The following is a 21,598-nucleotide window of genomic DNA, read 5'->3' as shown; positions in this document are numbered from 1 at the left end:
CCACGTGGCCATGGGCCAGCCGGTGAGGTCTCGTCCTCTGTGTTTCATTGAGACTCAGCCTTGACAGCCAACCGATGAGACGTGCGCAGCAAGATCTCCTGCAGCTCATCCAAATACTCCCCGTCTGCATAGTCATCCTTTCCAAGGTCCATATATCCCTGGGGCGCGGCATCCCGAGGAACAATACCGAACGATCGCCCTGTCATGAGATATTTTAGTCCTGCACGGCTTGAACTGACAATGCTGACAAGATGATGCTCACCATTTATCGATGGATCAGAGGCGATTTTGATCCATGCGCCAGCTGCGTCCTGGGCTTCGGCAAAAACAATTTCTTTGCTTTTGCAGTACTCTTGCACCGTGGGACTGAGGATCGTGGTAGCCACATACCTGGGACGAAAGAGTCAGAACGGAGGATCGGTTCGGCTTAACTATCAAAAAAGACTTGCCATGGCCCGGTAAGGTTCATGCGAACTCCATCGACAACGGTGGTCCTTCGAATGCATCTCATCAGACCCCGGCACCCCCATTTCGATGCCATGTATTGGGGAATGCCGGGGACATCGAGGAACCCCACGAGACTTGCGTTCACGATGAGGCAGCGATCGTGACTGGCGTCAAGAGGATGCTTCACGAAGTAGTGGCGGGCCAACTTCATCGTATACATGACTCCAAGTAGGTCAATGTTGACAATCTTTAGTTGCGGCTTGACCGGTTCGTCCGTGTCTGTCACTTATCAGAATCATTTTCGCCGTCATGGGCATCACGCTCCAGTCCACCCTCCCACCTTCGATAGTAAACGCATCATCTGGCCCGCTGATGCCGGCATTGGCGACGACCACGTCGATGCTCTTCCTGGGAGAGGAACTCAAAGCCAGCTTGAACAGGGCCAGCTGGTCCTCCCAGGACGTGACATCGCAGTGAACGAATTTGGCGTTCCTGATCCGACAGTTAGCCCGATCGATGTCTCGGCAAAGACAGGAAGGACTGATGCTGAGTTCGACATCAACATCACGAACGTACGGGGCCAGTTCTGCCTCCAGTTTCGTTCCGCTCTCTTCATCCAGGTCTCCGAAGGTGACGTGGGCTCTTAAGATGCTCGTTAGCGTCGAATATATGGCGATGGACCAGTAGGAATAATGCTTGCCCTGCACCGACAAAAGCCCGAACTCCCTCCTCACCCATCCCCTTTGCACCTGCCCACGATTTGTTAGTTGATGATTATTCGTCGATAATGTTTTATATCAAACGCACCACCGGTGATGACGACACCCTTGCCCTCGAGGTTTGTCGGCGGAGCAGCATTCTTGCAATCGACAACACCCTTTTGATACGCAGCGTAAGCCATGGTGTGCTGTTCTTCCTCAGGTATAGGACTGGACTGATGAGAAGAAGGCAATCTTAAGTGAAGGGCTCTTTTGAACGAACAAGGTGAGGCCGACGTCTAGAGTGATATTGAAGATCTTTGTCCGAGGAGGCATCGGCGCCGAACTAGCTGGGCACAAGGTTGAATATGACCGAGGGATCGGTCCGACCTTTGAAGAGAGGTTGAAAAAGGACGAACGAGCGAAAACAGGAGCTCCAAGATCAAGGACAGCCATTTTCAGGTGCTTCTGCATTTCTTTTTGCTTCATCATGGCGACCAATTCGCCCGCTCTGAATATTCCTCATTCGCTGTCCACCGTCTCCGTCTCGGTGATTGAGACAACTTCACGAATCATTGCAAAAACCAATATCGTCGTCCAGCCGCATATTCAGGGTCATGACGAGTTCAACTGCCCTTGCTATTCCTTCCTCATCGACCACAAGGGAACGGGGAAAAAGATTCTTTTTGACCTAGGAATCCGAAAAGACCCCGAGAATCTCTCGCCCAGAACATACGCGTTTACCAAGGCGATGACCATTGCATCGGAACAGAATGTGGCGGACATCCTAGGCGACAAGGTGTCCGAGATCTCCGAGATCATCTGGTCACATCATCACTTCGATCACATAGGGGATCCGTCAACGTTTCCGTCCTCGACCAATCTTGTCGTGGGGCCGGGTTTCAAGGACGAATTCCTGCCCGGTTACCCAGCAAACGAGGAATCGTGGATAAAGGAGAGCGACTATGCCGGCCGTGAACTGGCCGAGGTGAATTTCAAGAAGGAGGGTCTGAAATTGGGCCAATATGACGCCTTGGACTATTTTGGAGATGGATCCTTCTACCTTCTCGATTGCCCTGGGCATACCGTTGCTCATATCATGGGTTTGGCTCGGACCACAGCTGACAGCTTCGTCCTCATGGCTGCTGATTGTTGTCATCACGGTGGAGAGTTTCGACCGAACCCATACGATCCGTTGCCTGACTCGATCGATCTACCTGCGACCGGCCAACGTAAAGCACGAGTTCATCGAACACCCTGCCCTGGTTCGCTGTTCTTGAAGCTGCATCCCAAGAATTCTCCGACGGAGCCCTTTTATGAGCTCATCAATCCACGTAACTCTGACACGGTCCGCGAGGCGATGCGAAGCCAACGGAAGCTGGAGGAGTTTGACGCCAGTGACGACGTGCTGGTTCTCACGGCCCACGACTCGGACGCGGCCGAGATTATCGATCTATATCCCAAGACGATCGATGACTGGAAAAGTAAAGACTGGAAACGGCAACTTCACTGGGCATTTCTCAATGATTTCCAAGTCGAGTAACCTAGATCATCGTTAGGTATATAGGCCACGAGGAGACAGCCTAGACGTTAGCGTTCAAGCTCCAGTGCTAGCTATAGAGGGTTTATAAAGCGCCATAGTGGTATCGATTAGGAGCGAGATGCCCTGCACCAACGGGCTTCAACCATGGTGAACATGTACAGGGAGCAGTTGATGGAATGGACGAGGGCTCCTAACTGACCTTGGGCCACTGATATCCTCATGTTATCGATTGTTGAGCCTGTAATAAATTTCTCCGAGATATGTTTGGTCCTTGTCTGGCGGGCTCAACGAACCCTTTCCCTCAGGGGCACCAGGGGCAGAGGGATACGAGTAGATGCATGCCATGCCCAGCACGTGAATTTAATAAGACTCCACTCGGTATCAAAACATCCCGGAACCGAGTCACTTCCGCAGCGAAGATAGAAAAGAGAAAAAGCCAGAGATTACCCCTGTACTTAGCATTACCTACCTACAGGTTATAGGCCATGCCCTGAAAAGGAGTATGATTTTTCTGATGAGGAGTGCCGGGTTTGGTGATTCGATAGGGTGATCCTGGCATTGAACAAAGCATAGCAATGGTGAAGATGGAGATGCCAAACTGGAAATGGGATTTATTTATTTGATGCCAAGTCATTGGCTCTTCGGGTTGTGGAAGAAAAACTCACCGAGTGGCAGCCCCTAGAACGACACCGCCATTGGTACACAGGGGTGCCTAGAGGCCCGTAGCGTGCCCACCGAGTCCGTTGCCAGTTGGTGAGTTAGCTAAGGTTACGGGCGATGAGCGGCCCCTAGCGAAGTCCACTGGTCGTCCAGATCTCGCTTGGCCTGGGCATTGGTTTTGGACTCCGCTCCTCCCCCAATCTAGGCATCATCTATTCTACCAAACGCCCTGGGAAATGTCCATCGCAAATTTATCCTCATCCCACCCGCTAACAACCCCCCGTATCCGATCCCATGAAACGATTGTTTATTATATCTCTCGAAAAATCCGCCATAGATGTCTTTCTCTATAGAGTTTCTCCCTGCCCTTTGTTGGTTCAGGGCAATTTCCTTCTTCTTCCGCGGGCCTTGTTCCTGCTTTGAGTGCTACTAGGTCTTGATTAATACATTCACATACTTCGTTTCACTTCTTGCTCAGTTCACGCGTACCAAACATTTCTTAACGTCTTCAGCCATTATCACACGCGGACATTCTGTCAGACCTCTATTCTCCTCCAAATTCCCCTTCGTATCGGAGTTTGTTAGACCAGCGGAGTCCAGAGCTGAAATACAGTAAGCCCTTTCTGAGGCAATACGAGTACACAAATCCATCCCGAACGCCTCCATCCTAACTCAGTCCGAGGATTTTACAGCCTCGAGCGAACCACACAAACCCTACTACGAGTCGCAGATCCTTCCAGCATCAAAGATCTTTCCGAGACTGCACTGTGCTTCGTCGTGGTGCATCCTCGCAATGGGTCTGTTCGGCAAAAAGACAACGAGCTCAGCTTCAAGCCCCGTCGAGCCAGCCCACCGAATCAATGTCGAATCCGACAATGCCGCTGTCGTACCCAGCCTGAGTGTATCGGAGGCAGATTCTTTGGAGAAGAGTACAGGTTTAGAGACAACCATGGTGGATGAGAAAGGACCCGCGGCCAACCAGAAGATACAGGATGCTTCCCCAGTTGCAAACAACAATGCCGACTCTTCGCAAGGAACGGCGTACCCGCCGTCAGAGAAAGAGCGGAAGACCCAAGAGGATGTTCAGGTTGAGAGTGACACAAAGAGCACAAGTTCCGTGAGTGTGGTTGGTCCCGCGGGGCCAGGCGACGATGATGAAGTAGTCTATCCAGGCGGAGTGAAACTGGCACTGATCTGCCTGGCACTTTGTCTGTCGGTATTCTTGGTCGCGCTGGATAACACCATTATTGCAACGGCCATCCCCAAAATTACAGATCACTTCAAGTCCTTGGGCGATGTCGGTTGGTATGGATCGAGTTATCTGCTCACTACTTGCGCCTTGCAGTTGTTCTTTGGAAAGTAAGTGCCCATGCAGATCACGCCGGCGGGCATGGCTAAGTTTATGTCACAGGCTGTACACCTTTTACTCTATCAAGACAGTATATCTGGTCTCCATTGTCATCTTCGAGGTTGGGTCGGCCGTTTGTGGTGGCGCTCCGACCTCCGATGCACTGATCGTCGGTCGTGCGATAGCCGGTGTCGGTTCGGCTGGCATTTTCAGTGGTGCGTTGGTGATTATCGCATACACTGTCCCGCTGAAGAAACGACCCATCTACACTGGTATCATTGGGGCCATGTATGGCATTGCCTCGATTGCCGGTCCGTTGTTGGGTGGTGCCTTTACCGATGGGCCAGGTTGGCGTTGGTGCTGTAAGTGGCATTCAATGGATGTCTATCTTGTCCCGGCTGATCGATTGTTTAGTTTACATCAACCTTCCTCTTGGTGGCATTACCCTGGTGGTGATTTTCATCTACTTCCACTCTCCAGTTCGTAAGGCGGAGCAGAAAGTACCGCTTCGAGAACGTGCGCACCAACTTGACCTGGGCGGCACTGCGCTTTTCATTATCGCCATCGTGGTCTGCCTGCTGGCCTTACAGTGGGGTGGCTCTACCTATGCTTGGTCAAACTGGCGGATCATTCTGTGTCTCACATTGTTCGGCGTACTTACCATAGTCTTCGTCATCCACCAGTACTTTATGAAGGAATATGGCACCATTCCTTTCAACATCATCTCGCAACGAAGCGTGGCATCTGCATGTTGGTTCTCATTTACCCTGGGTGCATCATTCTTCGTTCTGATCTACTGGGTCCCGATCTGGTTCCAAGCCATCAAAGGTGCATCTGCGTTCAAATCTGGGATCATGTGCTTGCCCATGGTCCTGGCCCTCGTCCTGGCAAACATCGCCACCGGGGTGGGCACGACAGCGATCGGGTACTACGCTCCGTTCTATTTTGGATGTGTGGTTCTCTCTGCTATCGGGTCAGGTCTTTTGACGACATTTGAGACCACTACCGGCCATGAGAAGTGGATTGGATATCAAGTCATATACGGGTTTGGGGTTGGCCTTGGCATGCAACAAGCTCTCATCACCGTCCAGACCGTTCTCCCTTTGAAGGATGTGCCAACTGGGACTGCGATGGTCATGTTTATGCAAACATTTGGCGGCGCCCTGTTTGTCTCGGTTGCCCAAAACATCTTTAACAACCGACTCATGTCAGAAATCCCCAAACTCGCCCCGGGGATCGATCCAGCCATTATCTTGCACGTTGGCGCGACGAGTCTCAAGGAACAGATCCCAAAAGCGGCCTTGGCTGGGGTACAGACGGCGTACAATACCTCGTTGACGCAGACATGGTATATTGCCGTGGCGATGACTTGTCTGCAGCTCATAGGGGCTGTATTTGTCGAGTGGAAGAGTGTCAGGGGCATGCAGCCTGGAGGTATAGCCGCATAGGGACACTGACGAAGCCATACGCTTGAGTTTTTTGTTGAGCATTTTTGCCGGGAGTTGGTGGCGATCTCATGCTGGCGATTTGCATGTCGTGCATCTATCTCCAATGTTTGAGGAGATGCATTGGAAAAGCGAGCAGTTGACCACTGCAAGGTCTTGGATATGGTCCTATGGTGATTGATGCTCACGATATGGGGTGTCGTGAATCCCACTATTTCACGACTGGATAGACTAGACATACATGTTTGTCGGGACAGGAAGACGTCCTTGCTCTTCAATCTTGAAAAGTTGACCACCATGCTGAGATCTTTCCACTTCTTAGAAATCGAGCATATATTGAACAAATTCCTCATGTCCAAGAATTCGCCTTGCGTGTTCACAGCGAGTATACTTCTTAAGAGGCATGCTCGCCATCACCTCTGTCACCGTGGCTGATTCCTTCCATGCTCGACTCAGGGATGCCTCGTGTGAGGGGCGGAGGAAATCGAGACGGTAGTTCAGGTTGCGTTCTGTTGCCTCAACCACTCGTGGTCCATGTTCCTGTCGAACGGGCAGGTCATCCATGTACGTTCGTCCGCAGACCTCTTGTCTCCTCGAGCAACGTCCACCCGCGCTGGCGTCTAAAACGGCGTGCGATATTGTTCCTGACCGTGTCCATCGCCATCACCATCGCCATCTCCGTGGTCTTTGACTGTGACTCCGCCCCGACATCACTCTCGGTCCTCGATCCCAATCTCGGCGCGGTCAATGCTCGCCTATTAGCCAGCCAACCAGCCATCCCTGAAACCGTGTACTCGCATCGATTGATGTGGTTGGATACTGTTTCCTTATCGCGTCGTATCCTGAATCAGCGTCGTCGTCGTCGGGTTGACTTGGATGATTTGGTATTCGAGATGCCAATTCCTTCAAATGGGTACAGAATGTGGCCATCTCCATTCGCCCTCCTCAAACATCCTTGGATCTCCTTCCCTGGTTTTAGCTTTAGCTTTACTTCTCAGGCAGATCTTTTCGGGGTTTTACATTGCTAGAACTTACCATCCATACTATAGCTTGGACTCAATGCCCACTCATGGAAAGACGAATCATCCTTTCCCATTTCCTTCCTGGCAATCTTTTAAGTCATTTCCTCCTCCGAGAGCTGAGTTCTTTTGACATGGCCCATCTCGAGTGGGATTTCATTTCTTGTGCAGACCAGGCACGTACACATGGCGGAGGTAGATGCCGTAGATGCTCAGGAAGACGGACACGACGCCCGAGTACCAGATGGAGACGCAGATGAACATCTTTCCCGGTGGCTATCCTTGTTTTTCTCCGAGGTCTTTGAAGAAATGATAGAAAGTCAAAATGGCTAAGAGGGATAGAGACGCAGTGAATGGAAGAGGTAAAGAAAGAGATTGAATGAGTGGGTGAGTGAGTGGGAGGGAGGGTAAAACCAATGACTTATACTATATTGATCACACTCTTGTGAAGGGGATAGAGAGAGGGATAAATCGAGGAAAGAAGCCCTTTATAAATTGCAGAATAACGCTGATGGTGATGATGATGATGACTGAAAATAAATGAAACGCGATCAAAATTCCTCCCTCCATGGACCCATATAGACCCTCCCCCCCCCTTTTTTTTAATTCTCTCGTACGGGGTTCATAGCTTACCTAGCCTACCAACCGTCGGTTTATCCACAACACAATTTATGAGGAACCACGGAGCTTTGCATTACTCGTTCCAGCACACACTCCCCCCGTCTGGAGTGCAGTGCGAGAGATCAAACGGGTGGGTTGGTGGGGGAATGAGTGGATATTCGTGCGAGAGAGAGGTCGGCCTCGGCGTCCTAAATACGAGTAATATTAACGGACGACGGGTACGACGGTTGGGTACATACCCAGGCTGCCAGGCAACCGTGGCACCTACCTACATACTTGAGATGAGTACTTCGTGTACAAGTGTGTCTGGGAGAGTTTGCTCGTGCTGGCACCACTCACGGCATCGAGACAGTCACCGTTGATCGCCATGGCCATCAGCTTGTAAATCAGTCATGGTAAGGATGACCGCTTAGGTAAACATGCAAATAGGACCTCTACAAGTGGTATAGTCCATCGACGTGTGTGCCCCAGCTATGCTCTCTGGTTGGTGGTGGTTAACTCGTGCCTGGTATGGAAGACCTGGTAATGTTTTGTTCAGATGCACAGTTGGCGCCCGGATCCGACGCCCTTCCGCGGTCCGGATCCAGTCATTTCATTACGAGCAATGCAAAGTCGCGGATGAAATGGACCTGTGCTTTCATGGGGGGATCGAAGTGATCGAATTCGATCGAAATTTTTGATTGATTGATTGATTGCTCAGAACTTTTTTTCTTTTTGCCGAGGAGGATCAAGAGGATCCAATCTCGCTCGGCACGTCGGGAACAAGAACTCCACGCGAAACGAAATCACAAGCACGATCGGGCCCCGAGCCAGCCGGGATAGGGGGGTCAAATCAGAGGGCACTCATACTTGTAGATCCTCTTTGACGTTTCATGGGTGTTTCTCATCTACAAGTACAGGTATGTGAAACTAGTAATTGGTCAGGCACTCGGTTTTCGGAAGCCGAGTCTGACATATATACCGAGTTGATGCGCGATATATAAATACCGTGCATGCATGCATGGCACAAGGCTTGGGAACGGATGTCAAGTCCGTGACCCTTGTCGCGCTTTGTCGCCTTGTCTCTGACCTTTAAGTACCTACCTGCTCGTATGTACTATTGGGGATATCTTCATCGCGTCCTCGGTGCCTCTACCAGTGTTTTTGTTCCAGAGTACAAGCTCAGGCGGCATCGAGGCCGATGGCAAGCCAGAGTGAGCTGGAAATGCTTCCAGAAACATGCAAGTACGAGTACTTCAGGTATGTCTAGCACAACTCCTACTCTTGTGTAAGTTCAGCAAATTGTATTAGTCACACAGCTTCTATTGTCTGGATATATTCTCCTCCGGTGCTTGAGCCAATCAGAGGCACGTATGATATGGGTGGGTCAGACAGCCAGCTACAACCAATCAGGTGCCGTCAAAGACTGTGTATCAGTACCTCGTACTCGCATCAAGTTCGAGGCTGATAACGATCCGATATAATCCTCATATCAAAACCACTCACTTTGGTCAAGACCTTGGCATCTGGCTCACCTCTGTGGTCAGCATCGTCTCATCTTGTGAAGGTTGGGGTATAACAATACTAACGTGCAGCTGGTCACCCCTCCAATATTGGTCCAGGAACCTCGGTTCTCAGTTGACACACCAACAATAAACAACCCACAGAAAGATAACAGCTTCGCCCATCTCGCCATCTCGCCATGCCAAAAGATGCCGAGAAAGACGACGGGCTGTTGGACTTGTAGAGCGCGCAAGAAACGGTGTGACGACAGTCGCCCCTGCTGTTCTTCTTGTACATTGCGTGCCATAACCTGCTACGGGTATGGCGAGAAACCACAATGGATGGATGGTGGCGACACCGAGAAGGCCGTCATGGAAAACATCAGACGTCAGACAAAGGAGAGTTACCGACGAAGACGCTCTCGAGGAGGCTCCGGCGCCGCCGCCAAATCTCGCCACGCGAGGCGCGAACTGGCCCCGAGCACGTCCAAGTCCATCTCGACCTCGCCCTCCTCGCCTTTGCGTCCGCTAGGAGGAACCACAAATTCGTCACCTTCATCTGTTTGGCCGCAGGATAAACTTACGCCGTCGGACCATAGCACCGATCTTGCTCAGCGTCCCCAAAGCTCGATTTGGGCCACAGGTCAGGACACGCTCGGCGCATACCTTGTTGCACGCCTCGCGAGAACTGAACCGCAGAGTCCAAACTCGTTCGACCCGCTGGTGGCCGCGGACCGCAATTACTCCGTCCCTACCTCACCAAACACGTCCCTGGGCACCTCTTCTCTCCCATTCGACGTACAAGAGATCAACCTAGTCATGTACTACCTCGACCACATATTCCCCCGACTGTCCCCTTACTTCCAATACTACGCGGGAGACACCGGCCGAGGCTGGCTTCTCAACCTCTTCCTGCGGAATAAGCCACTGTGCAACGCTGCCGTCTGTCTGAGTGCGTGCGACAAGGCCCAATTCGTGCTGGGACCCTTGAGCGACATTCCGCAGCCGTACCATGAACTGGAAATGCAGCATCTGCGGAGCGTGGCAGACCTGCGCGACCATCTCGACCAGGTGTCCAAGAAGACGGGGGCCAGTCAGGTGGCGGCAGGCGTCGAGGCGCTGGCTTGTATCATACATATGATTTTCTTCGAGGTTGGTTTCAACTCACCGTTATTACTCTACATGAGTCTGTGCACAAAACTGACTAGTTTTCAGCTTTGGATTCCACGAAAAGGTCTCATGAACGACTGGGTCATGCATCTGGACGCAGCCAGCGCGCTGTTATCCTCGCTTGACTCGTCACCATCGCTGATGTCTGAAACATCCCCTGTTTCCGACATCTCGCACAGTCACGAATACTTGTCGCCGTCGCAATGCAACATCCCGACCGAGCTCCTCTCCGAAGGCGAAAAGCTGGCCTTTGACTTTTTCCTCGACTTCTACATCTCCTGCTTCATCACCGCTGTCGCGACCCTGGGCCTCACGCCGCAATCTGCGCAGTCGATCCGGAGAGTGCGCGCGTTGTGCGATCAAAACCCGACGAGGCTGTGGGACCGACGCGGGTGCGACGACACGGTCATGCTCACGCTCCTCGACATCGCCATCCTCAAGGACTGGAGACAGAGAAAATCTCGCAGTGGGACACTCAGTCTGCGAGAATTGACCCGCCGCGCGGAGCCGATCGAGAGTCTACTTCACGAGGGCGTGGCCAAGTTCGCCGCTACCGCCAGTCCACAATCCCCGGCCCCCGCGAGATTCTCATCCTGCATGGACGAAGAAAAGCGCATGGTCACAAACATCTACGTCAACGCGGCGCTGGTGTTCCTGCACGTCGTCGTGTCGGGCTTCCACCCCAACATCCCCGAGATCCGCCAGGGGGTGCTCCGCACGCTCGACGCCCTCGAGTACATGCGCGAGCACTCGTCGCACAATTTCCCCTCGTGGCCCTACTGCGTCGCGGGCTGTCTGGCCCTCGAGTCCGAGTATCCCCGGTTCCGGGCCCTGGTGCCGCCGAACGAACAGGGCAAACACCCGCTGGTGCTGTCGATCTGGACGCTGGAGATCATCGAGGAGTGCTGGAGGATTCGGGCGGCGCAGAAGCGGCAGCACCTAGAAGGGGGGGAGGAGTCTTGTGATTGGGTAGCGGCGATGAATCACCTGGGGACTCGACTTCTCCTTATATAAAACCCCGATCAACCTATCGAAGAAGGGGGAAACAAGGCGCCAGTGTTGCAATCAGTTAAAAAAAAAAAAGGGACTAACGTTGCAATCCCAAAAACAGGGGATCATTGTTGCAATAAATACAAATACTCATGAGCTCTTTTGCTTGACAGCCAATGCTGTGGAAATCAGCTCCACCAACCCGAGGATCTTCTCTTCCTGCAGTCTGCGACCCACCAATTGCAAGCCTACCGGTGTGCCCTGCTGGACTTCTGGGTCGTCTGTTCGCGCGTGAGGAAGAGTTAGCACAAAACTTCTCCTGATTGTGGACAATCCATAATGTCTAGGGTCCAGGGCCAACAGCCACACCGCCATGCAGACAAGCTCATCATAACTTACATTGTTCCCAGACTGTCTTGTCCAGGTCATTCATGGGCTTATAGTCCTTGTCGAACGTGTCGATCGTCTTGTCGACTTTGGTGACGGGGAAGACGACGGATGTGTAGTCGAGGGTGTTTACCCAGGGCGTATAGCCTATATGGGAGTCGGCGGTGGCATCAGCGATCCAAGTTCCCGAGACACGGCCAAGAAAGAAGGACAAGGGGCAAGAAAAATGGAAGACTGAGACCAAGGAATGAACATGACGTACCGATCGGCATGGCCTTTTCAAACTGGAGCGCCGCGAACGGCGCAACGGGCGTCAAAATCGCGTCCACCGGTCTACCCGACTGTGTCGACGCCGCGGTGCTGTTCCAGTAGTCCATGTATTCCTTCTGGTACTCGCGGACCCGCAGGTTCAGGTCCCAGACCTTGTCGACCGTCTTGGGCGTCCCGGCCTTTTCGCCGTAAAACTCGCGGACGCGGTCCTGGAGCGGTTCGCCCGAGAGTCCGATGTGGTGCCATATGTCGAGGCCGGCGTCGGCGGTGAAGGCTTCGAACTGTTTGCGGCGTTGTCAGACTTTGGGTCATGAGATGAGATCTTGCACACATACAGAGAGAGAAAGAGAAAGAGAGAAAAGGCAAGGCGAACTAAGAACTTACGGCAAGTTCGACGCCCTTCTTGTGCGACGGCGGGTTCCAGTCCACGACGTCGTGGCCCATTTCGAGAATGAGCGCTTTGACAGTCTCAAAGGCCCTGCGCACGCCAGGCTGGGGATTCACGATGCCGTCGCTGGGCAGCAGCCCAAACGTGAGTTTGCTCCCGTCCGCGGGGAGCGGCGCGCACAGCTCATCCCTCCAGGGCATCTCCACCACGGCCGGATCGTGCAGCCAGGGTTGTTGGCTCATGATCGATCGGAGCATCAACTTCAATGACCCCGCGGAAGAGGAGATCGGGCCGCAGACGGAAGGGATGGTGTTCTGGCCCGGCATGCTGTTCGCGGCGCCCGCGTATGGCAGGCGACCAAAGGATGGTCTGATGCCGTAGAGACCATTGAAGGCAGAGGGGATTCTGGAGATTGAGGTCAGATGAGGTGCGCTCAGAGAATCAGGGGAACTTCTCCGATGCATCGCAGAATGAACATGTCGGGGAGCATCGAGCTCACTCACCTGATACTGCCCCCAATATCTGTCCCGAACCCGATCGGGCTTCCGCGCATACCGACCAGAGCCCCCTCGCCACCCGAGCTACCACCACAGCTCATGAGACGATTGTGTGGGTTCAAGGTGAACCCGACGATGTTGTTCCACGTCAACCCGCTCATGACGGTGTGTGGGAGACTGGTCTTGCAAAAGGGCACGGCGCCTAGGGCTTTGGCCTCGCGGACCAGTTCGCTGTCGGTGTTCCTCTCCTTGCCCGTGCCCGTGACGCCTTCGAAGGTGTCGATCCACCCGACGTAGCCCATGGTCGTCTCGACGCCCTTGACGTGGAATTGGTCCTTGAAACTGACGGGGAGGCCGTGCAGCGGGCCCGTGGGACCGTTGGCGGCAGCGAAGGCAGCATCGAGTTCTTTGGCTTGCTCGATGGCTAGGTCGAAGAAGATCTCGTGCAGGCAGTTGGTCTGTTCGACGGGGACTTAGTAAACCGCGCCGCCCAGATGTGTATATATACAGCAAAAGCAAGGGGATACCAACCAACTGATGCGCCAACGCCGCTCGATGGCAAAAGGCCGTGACAACCTCGACGGCCGTCCACTTCCCCGTGGTGGTATGTTCTGTGATCCGCACCGCGTCGCTCTCAGTGATCTCGATTTCTCGAGGAGACAGAAACTGCTGCACATAAGCGCCCGTAACGTCCTTTTGTTCGGCAGGCGAGGGGAGAGGGGACGCAAGTCGCCATTCCGGCGGGATGGCGGCGAGGGTGGATTCTCGCTTCTTTTGCGCGCGTTCCTGCCAGGTCGAGAGCGAGCCCATGGTGATGACAAGAGAGAGATGAGAGTGTCGAGGAGATACTCGAGAGATGAGAGATGAGAGATGAGAGGCGATGGGTTGGGTTGGGTCGGTAAGAATGCAACATATTATATTCCATCATACTCTATCACATCGTATTATATTGATTTATTTTGTTTGTTTTGTTTCCTCGGTCTGCATCTGGGTGACCCCCTCATCCAACCATCAATCTATCCATGTTTGGTCTCGTCTCGTCTTGTCTAGTAGGACTCACAATTCCGCTCTGTCGCCTGTCGCCTGTCGCGCGCGCATTGCAGGAGGAGATGAGCGCGGTAGAACGAGTGGCGGATACATTGGCCGTGGTTGGGGACGAAAGCGCACCTCATCTCCCTCCCTCTCTGCGTGTCTTGGGTAGATAGACCAGCTCGGACGAAATGGACTCGGTATGCTTAATAATTATTGCCGTCTGCGCCATGGTGGCGCATGTACGAGGTAGAGATACGAAGATCGGAGAGCGCGATATCCCCCAGGGTTTCAGTCTGGAGCCAATGAGATGCGAATAAACGACTCGACCAAGTATCCAACGGCGGGAAACAGGGGTAGACGTAGGCGCAGTTGAATTCAATGGCGGCTACCTTTCACTGGACTCGGTACATACATCCAACCTGTCTATCTATCGATGTACCAAGGTACTAGGCTAGTTCTATCTATTCCCATTCCCCCCCCCCCATCCCGTCTCTATTGATCCTGTCGCAGTCGATCGACGGCTAGACTTGCGCCTCGCATACAAGGAGATATCCGTTATGGCCTTACCGTCTTTCTCGAGATTCTGTTTCTGGATCTCGCCACAAAAGAACCGAGTGTATCTCTCGAATATCATATCTCTTATCTTGCACGGTCCAGAGAGTGCTGCCTGCAGGATCGGATCAACCTTTCCAAGCCTGAGAGACCCCGTCCCATTGGGGGTTTCCTTATCTCTCGCATCATCCACGAGCGAACAGACGAGCAGATGGAGATGGGGAAGGATATAAAAATGGGCGACGCAAAGGTCGACCCCCTGCGGCGTCCATCTCGCTCCTCGCCATCACCAATACCGAATCCAAACCTCCTTCCACGGTGCTGCATTTCTTGTCTGAATACCAAACCTCAACCTCCTCATCGGTCGCCATGTCGACGTACTCGGTCGGACCAGAGCTCAAGGTGCTCAGCCCCGGCGTGGGCTACGGCATCATCGCAGGCATCGGCGCCGTCTTCACGCTGGTCATGATCCTGACCGCCAAGTTCCAGAACCGGTACTTTGCCTTCTCGACAAAGCAGTCAGAAGAATTCAACACGGCATCGCGGAACGTCAAACCGGGCCTCATTGTCGCGGGCATCGTCTCTGCTTGGACCTGGTCGGCGACGCTGCTCACCAGTTCCACCTTTGCCTACTCCTTCGGCATCTCGGGGCCCATGTGGTACGCCGCTCTCGGGTCGTCGCAGGTCATCTTGTTCGCCTTGCTCTCCCTCAGGGTCAAAAGAGACGTTCCGGGGGCACATACGTTTCCGGAGATTGTGCTGTCTCGCCACGGCAAAGGTTGGTTTGGTCGTTCAATTGGTTGTTTCAGCATTGCTGACGCGGCTGGCCAGTGGCTCATGGCATTTACACCTTCTTCGGATGGGTCGTCAACATGTGTAAGTCCTTCCTGTGTTATTTCCGATGACACACTCTTTGACACGGTGGACCACAGTCGTCGGCGCAACGCTCGTGCTCGGAGGATCTCAAGTGCTGGCAGGGCTCTCTGGCGTCAATGTCTATGCGGCCTGTTTCATCGTAGGCAATCAATCCTGCAACTCCCAAACCGAACCGCGAGGCATGAAATACTCACCACCGCGCAGATCCCCCTCGCCGTCGCCGCCTACGTGATCCAAGGCGGCCTCCGCAGCACCTTCGTAGCCGACTACCTGCACACGGTGATCCTGTTCGTGGCCATCTTCATCTTCGCCTTCACGCTCTACACCTCGGACGACTACACGGGCAGTCCCGGCCGAGTGTACGACCTCCTGGTCGAGGCCGGGAAGCAGACTCCCCTTACGGGAAACCGCCATGGCTCGTGGCTCACGTTCCAGTCGTCGACGGGCATCAAGTTCGCCGCCGTCATCTTCCTCGGCAGCTTCTCGACTGTCTGGCTGGACCAGGCGTATTGGCAGCGTGCGATTGCCTCGAAGCCCGAGACGAGTGTCCAGGCGTATCTGCTCGGTGGGGTGAGTCTCATGTTTTTCTCCCCTCGTCTTCGGCCATTGTTCCCCCCACCCTCTGTGATTCACAGATTACCCCGTGTCGTCTTGTAACAAAGGAATTTTCATTGTGTGTAGACTAACTCTCAATAGCTGGCGTGGTACGGCATCCCATTCGGATTCGCCACGGTCATGGGCCTAGGTGCCGTCGCCTTGACCGGATCGCCGTCCTTCCCTACCTACCCGAACCCTCTCAACGCGGCCCAAGTCGGCGGGGGCTTCGCTGCACCGGCGACGGCGATCGCGCTGATGGGCAAAAACGGCGCGGCACTGATGCTGCTGCTCCTATTCATGGCCGTTACGTCTGCCGCGTCGGCGGAACTGATCGCCGTGTCGTCGCTGTGGACGTTTGACGTGTACAAGCTGTACATCAACCCGTCGGCATCGTCGACCAAGCTGGTCAGACAGGCGCACTACGGCATCGTGGGCTATTCGCTGATCCTGTCGGCGTTCTGCTGCGCCCTGAGCGCCAGCGGTGTCGACATCACCTGGATTCTGACCGTGGGGGGCGTCCTCGTCGGAGGCGGCGGCATTCCTCTGGGGCTGATCGTCTTGTTCCCTTCATGGGTATCGACGCCCGCCGCGATTGGCGCGCCGCTGATCGCCTCACCCCTCGGCCTGACCGCGTGGTTTGTCACGACACACATCCGCTCTGGGACTATCACGGCCGTGACCACGGGCGACCTGACAAACGCCCTGGTCGGCAGCTCTGTGGCGTGCGGTATCGGTGCCGTCGTGGCCGTGATCTTCTCCTTCCTCTTCCCGTACAAGTACACCTCGACGGACCCGGCCCATATCGCCCGCGTGCAGAAGATCCAGGGAACCGCAGCCCTGCACGGTCGCGAGGTGCTGACTGAGCTCGACACCAGCGGCGGCATGGCCACCCCGGCAGTCGGGGACGAGAAATCACACGCAAGCGAGGCCAAGGCTGTCGCTGGAGTCGTCTCCGAACAACCACAGGCACCATCGACCACAATCGCGCAGGACAAGGACCAGGACCACATAGATATCTCCCAAGCCCCTGGCGTCTCTAGTTCTCCCGGATCCATCGACGCCGGCGCCGCCACCGGCAACGAGATCGTCGACTACCTGCTCACGAACCACATCGAGCCGCTCGACCTGCAGGCCTACCGCCGCGCCCGCCGCCTCGCCTACTGGGGGTGCGGCGTATTCTTTGTGTTAGCCATCGTGTTATTCCCCTTCACCTTCTTCGGAACGGGCTATATCTTCACCAAAGCCGCCTTCACGGGCTGGGTCGTGGTCAGCTTCATCTGGGTGTTTTTCAGCGCCATCGCCTGCATCTTTTGGCCGCTGCTGGAAAGTTATCCCACGTTGCGGGATATGGTGGGCATGTTGGTCCGTGATACGTTTGGGAAGGAGGGAAAGGGTAGTGGTAGTGGTGGTAGTGAGGGTGAGGGTGAGGGTGATCACGAAAATCAAGGGCCGGTGTCTGGTGCGCGCGAACACGGTTCGCCAGTTTAAAAGCAAGGATTTTGTATCGTGTTGAGTGAGGGGGCTGTGATGTGCTTTGCTGTGCTCCAGACAGAACATCTGCGGTGTCGATCGAGGGGAGACGGGCATAGACTCGATTCGATAAGATGGATACAAAAGTCGTCTTGAGTCAGAGTGGACGGAGGGCGCGAACTCGCTCATTCACTCACTCACTCAATCAGTAAAAACAGATAGAAGAGATGATGAGATGATATAAAAGTGAAAATTTTCAAGAGAGCAGACAAGTTGCCTTTTACCGAATCTCAATCTTCTCACACTAGATTTCGGTTTCTCAACAGAACCAGTCTCAAAGCAACGAAAATCAAACAAAACAGGACGGTGTCTTCCACTCGAGTCTGTTTGCATATGTAAAGTGTTCCTGTACTCCGCTTCGCTTCGTGCTTGACTTCAAAGAGATGGATATCAAGGTTCTGAGCGTATGAAAATGTATCTGCTAGATGAGATCAAATGCCCAACTAGAGGAAAGGGTTACATTCTCGCAAATTGCTCCGGCATCCTGGAAACCGACTTTACAGGAACGAACGCGTCAGATGGGACCACATCACTCCTACTCTTGCGCTCGGGCGCCGCCTCGTCCGCGATGTGTCGTCTCATGTCGTACAGGTTCATCTCGTCAATGGTCAATTTGCCCGTCGCGACCGCCGCCTTGTACCCGATCTTCTGGCTGGAGAAGCCGATGCGCTCGTTGATGTTCTCGCGCGCCCGGGCGCTAGCGGCCTGCACTTTCGTGGCCCGTGGTTTCCGAATCCACTCGTACAGGGCAAGGCCAGCTGCGACGTCCGAGGTGTAAGTATATTCAGGGCCGAAGATGATGCCCAGCGCGGCGGCATCTTCAATCGCCTGGCACGCCCCCTGGCTCTGATCCGGGAGCATCGGGTGCGCAGCGTCACCGAGGACGCATGTCCGGCCGATCGTCCAGTGCGGGTAGGGTTCGTGCACGAACAGGCGCCACGGCTTGATGTCTTTTGAGTGTCGGAATAACGCCAGCAGTCTCTCGTCCAGGTCAGGAAACGGGGCGAGCAGTTCCTCCACGCTGGCTTCGTGGTTCCACCCCTCGGATGCGTGGTCGGACTTTGATGTCGGAAAGAAGCAGTAAAAGCTGTTGATTTCCCCAGAACGACACGGTGAGTAGACAATCTTTTCAATTCCCACACCGCCCCAGAATTCAATGGCACAGTTGCGCGTCAAATCGAGGAGGCCAAGCCGAGATACTTTGCTGGTTTCGATCACGCAGCGGTAGCAGGTCGAGGTGGATTGTTTGCGGGTCGGGATTATTCCTAAGGTACGCCTCACAGCAGACTGTTGATGATGTTAGAGTTGCTGAGGGTTGCCGTATAAGAGGAAGCAAAGTGAACTCACTCCGATCCCGTCCGCTCCCACAATCATGTCGTGCTGTGCAACAAGTCCGTTTTCAAACGTCACGATCCCCTGCTCGTGATCAATTTCCTTGCACTTGTGATCCAACCGCAGCTTCGCTGGAGTCCCTTCGCCACGGCCAGTGGCTGAATCCATGAGCATCTCGTGCATATTCACGCGGTGAAACATGTTGTAGACCTGTAGAGAATTCAGTAACTCAGATCCGCTTTCTACAGACCGCCAGACAAAACACTCACCCATCCCCATTGATCCTTGTAGTCTGAAAGGTCATAGACACTCTGTACCTCGCCAGTCTTCCAGTCGTGGCGGATCAGTTTCTGCAACACCACTGTCTTGCCGATAGAAATGTCGACGTTCCATTCTTCCAGCCACCGTGTGCCATTGGCAGCACAACTAATCGAGGCCCCGACTTCTCCAGCAAAGTGGGCTTGCTCATAGATAGTCACGCTGTGACCCGCTCGACGGAGTGATGTTGCTGCTGCTAGACCACCTTGCTTGTGTTAGAATAGATCTGAGGAACCCTGATTTCTTGGTCTTGCTGCACTTACCAATGCCGCCACCGATAACAGCCACATCTAAAGGTTTCCAGCCCCTTGCCATGAGTTCCTATAGTAGATGACGTTTGTATTTTGTACAATGTCACACGACTTCCTTATCGAATTTGAGAAGTTAAGAGGCTCGTTATTGACCCCTTTTTGAAGTATACCAATGGAGCGCTGTCAGGTATATCAAGTACCTTGTCTCCCATGCCTGGTCATTAAAATAGATGGATTCTTTTGCCGATGCACTGATAACAACCCAAGACATTTCCCTTGGGACGCCTCATTCATTGGCATACTCGTTCCACAGGGTGCCTTGAACATGGTAACAATGCTTGATTGGGAAGAACAAATTGCCGATGCTCGCTTGATATCGCAACAAAGTTGTCTTTTGGCGGCCTCTCAGGTGAGAATTTGGGCGTCCTACCAAGCAACTGGGATCGCGATTCGTCCCATTGTCGGGTAATGCACCAGTGCGCTGCCCGCCAACCGCGGATCAGTGAACCATTGGCTGGGTCTGACGTCCTGCTGCAACATCCCGCCATGACCAAAGCAAAGAGAAGATGACTATGTTATGCCAGACGTAGACTATCCGTCGGCTACGGGTGTGGAATTGGAGAAGTGTAGCATGAGGAGTTGACGTTCGATGAACTGTTCGAGTGGAGTTGACGCCGGGGGTTTTCCGTGCGATACACGCATCAGCATCTCGACAGCGTTGATTCCAGCAGGAATCTCTCCTGTGAAGTGAGCTCAAGTGTCCTTATAAAGGGCAAATAAGCCGTCTGTATAGGAAAGGTCATTGCGTTCAAAGTCTACTCAACGCCAAAATGCTCGGTAAAGTAATTCTCGAAGAAGCATTCGCTCTGCCCCGGTTTGCGGAGAGGACGAGATGGTGGGCATCGATGTTCGCCGTGAATCCAGACAAGCATGCTCGGGAGATGACCGACATCAACGACATCCGGATCCAATACATGGACAAATATGACGTGGGATACCAGATTCTCTCGTATACGGCTCCTGGAGTCCAGGACGTTTTTGACCGGAAGGAAGCAGAAGCGCTGGCGACCGAGATCAATGACTACCTCGCATCAACGATCAAGGCTCACCCAGACAGGTTTGGGGCATTTGCGTTCGTCTATCCTCTCATTGTGTATGAGCAGATGCTAACTCACCTCCCTAGATCACTGTCAATGCATGATCCGCAGCAGGCAGCACAAGAGCTTCGACGTTGTATCACTCAGTATGGATTCAAGGGGGCACTAGTGAACGACACTCAACGCACAGGCCCTGATGGAGACGATATGATCTTTTACGACTCGGCGGATTGGGATGTATTCTGGTCCACGGTGACTGAACTGGATGTTCCCTTTTACCTGCACCCTCGCAATCCCACTGGAACCATGTATGAGAAGCTCTGGGCAGCCAGGAAATGGCTGGTCGGGCCTCCTCTGAGTTTTGCTCAGGGAGTCAGTCTTCACCTCCTGGGGATGGTGACGAACGGTATCTTTGACCGACACCCCAAGCTCCAGGTGGTCATCGGGCACCTGGGCGAGCACCTCCCTTTCGACCTCTGGCGTATCAACCATTGGTTTGAAGATATCAAGAAGCCTCTGGGCCTGAAGGAGACGTGTAAGAAGACGATCCGCGAATATTTTGCCCAGAATATTTGGATCACCACCAGCGGCCACTTCTCGACACCGACGCTTCACTTCTGTCTGAACGAGGTCGGCGCTGATCGCATCCTATTTTCGGTCGACTATCCTTTTGAGAAGTTTGAGGATGCGTGCGAGTGGTACGACAATGCTGAGATCAATGAGGTGGACAGGAGAAAGATTGGCAAGGACAATGCGAGGAAGTTGTTCAAGTTGCCAGCTTTCAAGGACTGCGATATGTGATGTCGCGCCTGCGCATGGTATGGGGTGCAGTCTGGTGGATCCAACCCACGTTGGTATCCCTGAGGCTTCGAGTCCCGTAGCTCTTAACTACGATAGGTGACCAGGGTCTTGCTCTAGGCGGTATCCACCCCCACAGTAGCCTTATCATGCCCATCCTTTAACTAGAACAACTTCTGTGGACCCCGCCTCGCTCGCCTAGACCACTGGTCGGCTTGCTTATCTACGTCAACTCCACCACAATAATGACT

At 53.7% G+C, this 21,598-nt stretch overlaps 8 protein-coding genes across 8 annotated transcripts; 5 read left to right on the top strand and 3 right to left on the bottom strand.

The window, feature by feature from the left end:
• Nucleotides 1-44: 44 nt before the first annotated feature.
• AYO20_06326 (hypothetical protein) lies at nucleotides 45-1,348 on the bottom strand (the record flags this gene model as incomplete). Its single annotated transcript, XM_022644617.1, has 7 exons — nucleotides 45-199; nucleotides 263-390; nucleotides 525-726; nucleotides 788-939; nucleotides 1,024-1,089; nucleotides 1,182-1,196; nucleotides 1,251-1,348. The coding sequence occupies 7 exons, from the start codon at nucleotides 1,346-1,348 to the stop codon at nucleotides 45-47; spliced, it is 816 nt and encodes a 271-aa protein (XP_022499495.1).
• A 287-nt stretch (nucleotides 1,349-1,635) lies between these two features.
• AYO20_06325 (hypothetical protein) lies at nucleotides 1,636-2,688 on the top strand (the record flags this gene model as incomplete). The annotated part of the gene is made up of 1 exon (XM_022644616.1): nucleotides 1,636-2,688. One exon carries the CDS (start codon nucleotides 1,636-1,638, stop codon nucleotides 2,686-2,688), a length of 1,053 nt encoding a protein of 350 aa, XP_022499494.1.
• Nucleotides 2,689-4,141: 1,453 nt separating this feature from the next.
• AYO20_06324 (hypothetical protein) lies at nucleotides 4,142-6,144 on the top strand (the record flags this gene model as incomplete). Its single annotated transcript, XM_022644615.1, has 3 exons — nucleotides 4,142-4,707; nucleotides 4,760-5,058; nucleotides 5,111-6,144. The coding sequence occupies 3 exons, from the start codon at nucleotides 4,142-4,144 to the stop codon at nucleotides 6,142-6,144; spliced, it is 1,899 nt and encodes a 632-aa protein (XP_022499493.1).
• Nucleotides 6,145-9,604: 3,460 nt separating this feature from the next.
• On the top strand, nucleotides 9,605-11,446 carry AYO20_06323 (hypothetical protein; the record flags this gene model as incomplete). The annotated part of the gene is made up of 1 exon (XM_022644614.1): nucleotides 9,605-11,446. The coding sequence occupies one exon, from the start codon at nucleotides 9,605-9,607 to the stop codon at nucleotides 11,444-11,446; it is 1,842 nt and encodes a 613-aa protein (XP_022499492.1).
• Nucleotides 11,447-11,572: 126 nt separating this feature from the next.
• AYO20_06322 (hypothetical protein) lies at nucleotides 11,573-13,774 on the bottom strand (the record flags this gene model as incomplete). The annotated part of the gene is made up of 6 exons (XM_022644613.1): nucleotides 11,573-11,703; nucleotides 11,822-11,956; nucleotides 12,072-12,360; nucleotides 12,464-12,872; nucleotides 12,971-13,422; nucleotides 13,496-13,774. The coding sequence occupies 6 exons, from the start codon at nucleotides 13,772-13,774 to the stop codon at nucleotides 11,573-11,575; spliced, it is 1,695 nt and encodes a 564-aa protein (XP_022499491.1).
• A 1,143-nt stretch (nucleotides 13,775-14,917) lies between these two features.
• Nucleotides 14,918-17,509, top strand: AYO20_06321 (hypothetical protein; the record flags this gene model as incomplete). Its single annotated transcript, XM_022644612.1, has 5 exons — nucleotides 14,918-15,326; nucleotides 15,380-15,424; nucleotides 15,481-15,563; nucleotides 15,629-15,994; nucleotides 16,121-17,509. 5 exons carry the CDS (start codon nucleotides 14,918-14,920, stop codon nucleotides 17,507-17,509), a joined length of 2,292 nt encoding a protein of 763 aa, XP_022499490.1.
• A 498-nt stretch (nucleotides 17,510-18,007) lies between these two features.
• Nucleotides 18,008-19,516, bottom strand: AYO20_06320 (hypothetical protein; the record flags this gene model as incomplete). Its single annotated transcript, XM_022644611.1, has 4 exons — nucleotides 18,008-18,838; nucleotides 18,899-19,093; nucleotides 19,153-19,406; nucleotides 19,465-19,516. 4 exons carry the CDS (start codon nucleotides 19,514-19,516, stop codon nucleotides 18,008-18,010), a joined length of 1,332 nt encoding a protein of 443 aa, XP_022499489.1.
• A 766-nt stretch (nucleotides 19,517-20,282) lies between these two features.
• On the top strand, nucleotides 20,283-21,350 carry AYO20_06319 (2,3-dihydroxybenzoate decarboxylase; the record flags this gene model as incomplete). The annotated part of the gene is made up of 1 exon (XM_022644610.1): nucleotides 20,283-21,350. One exon carries the CDS (start codon nucleotides 20,283-20,285, stop codon nucleotides 21,348-21,350), a length of 1,068 nt encoding a protein of 355 aa, XP_022499488.1.
• Nucleotides 21,351-21,598: the final 248 nt, after the last annotated feature.

Source organism: Fonsecaea nubica (assembly GCF_001646965.1).
Source record: "Fonsecaea nubica strain CBS 269.64 chromosome Unknown Scaff39, whole genome shotgun sequence".
Classification (NCBI taxonomy): Eukaryota; Fungi; Ascomycota; class Eurotiomycetes; order Chaetothyriales; family Herpotrichiellaceae; genus Fonsecaea; species Fonsecaea nubica.
The sequence above is the reverse complement of the archived record's forward strand: the minus strand, read 5'-3'. Positions and strand labels throughout refer to the sequence as shown.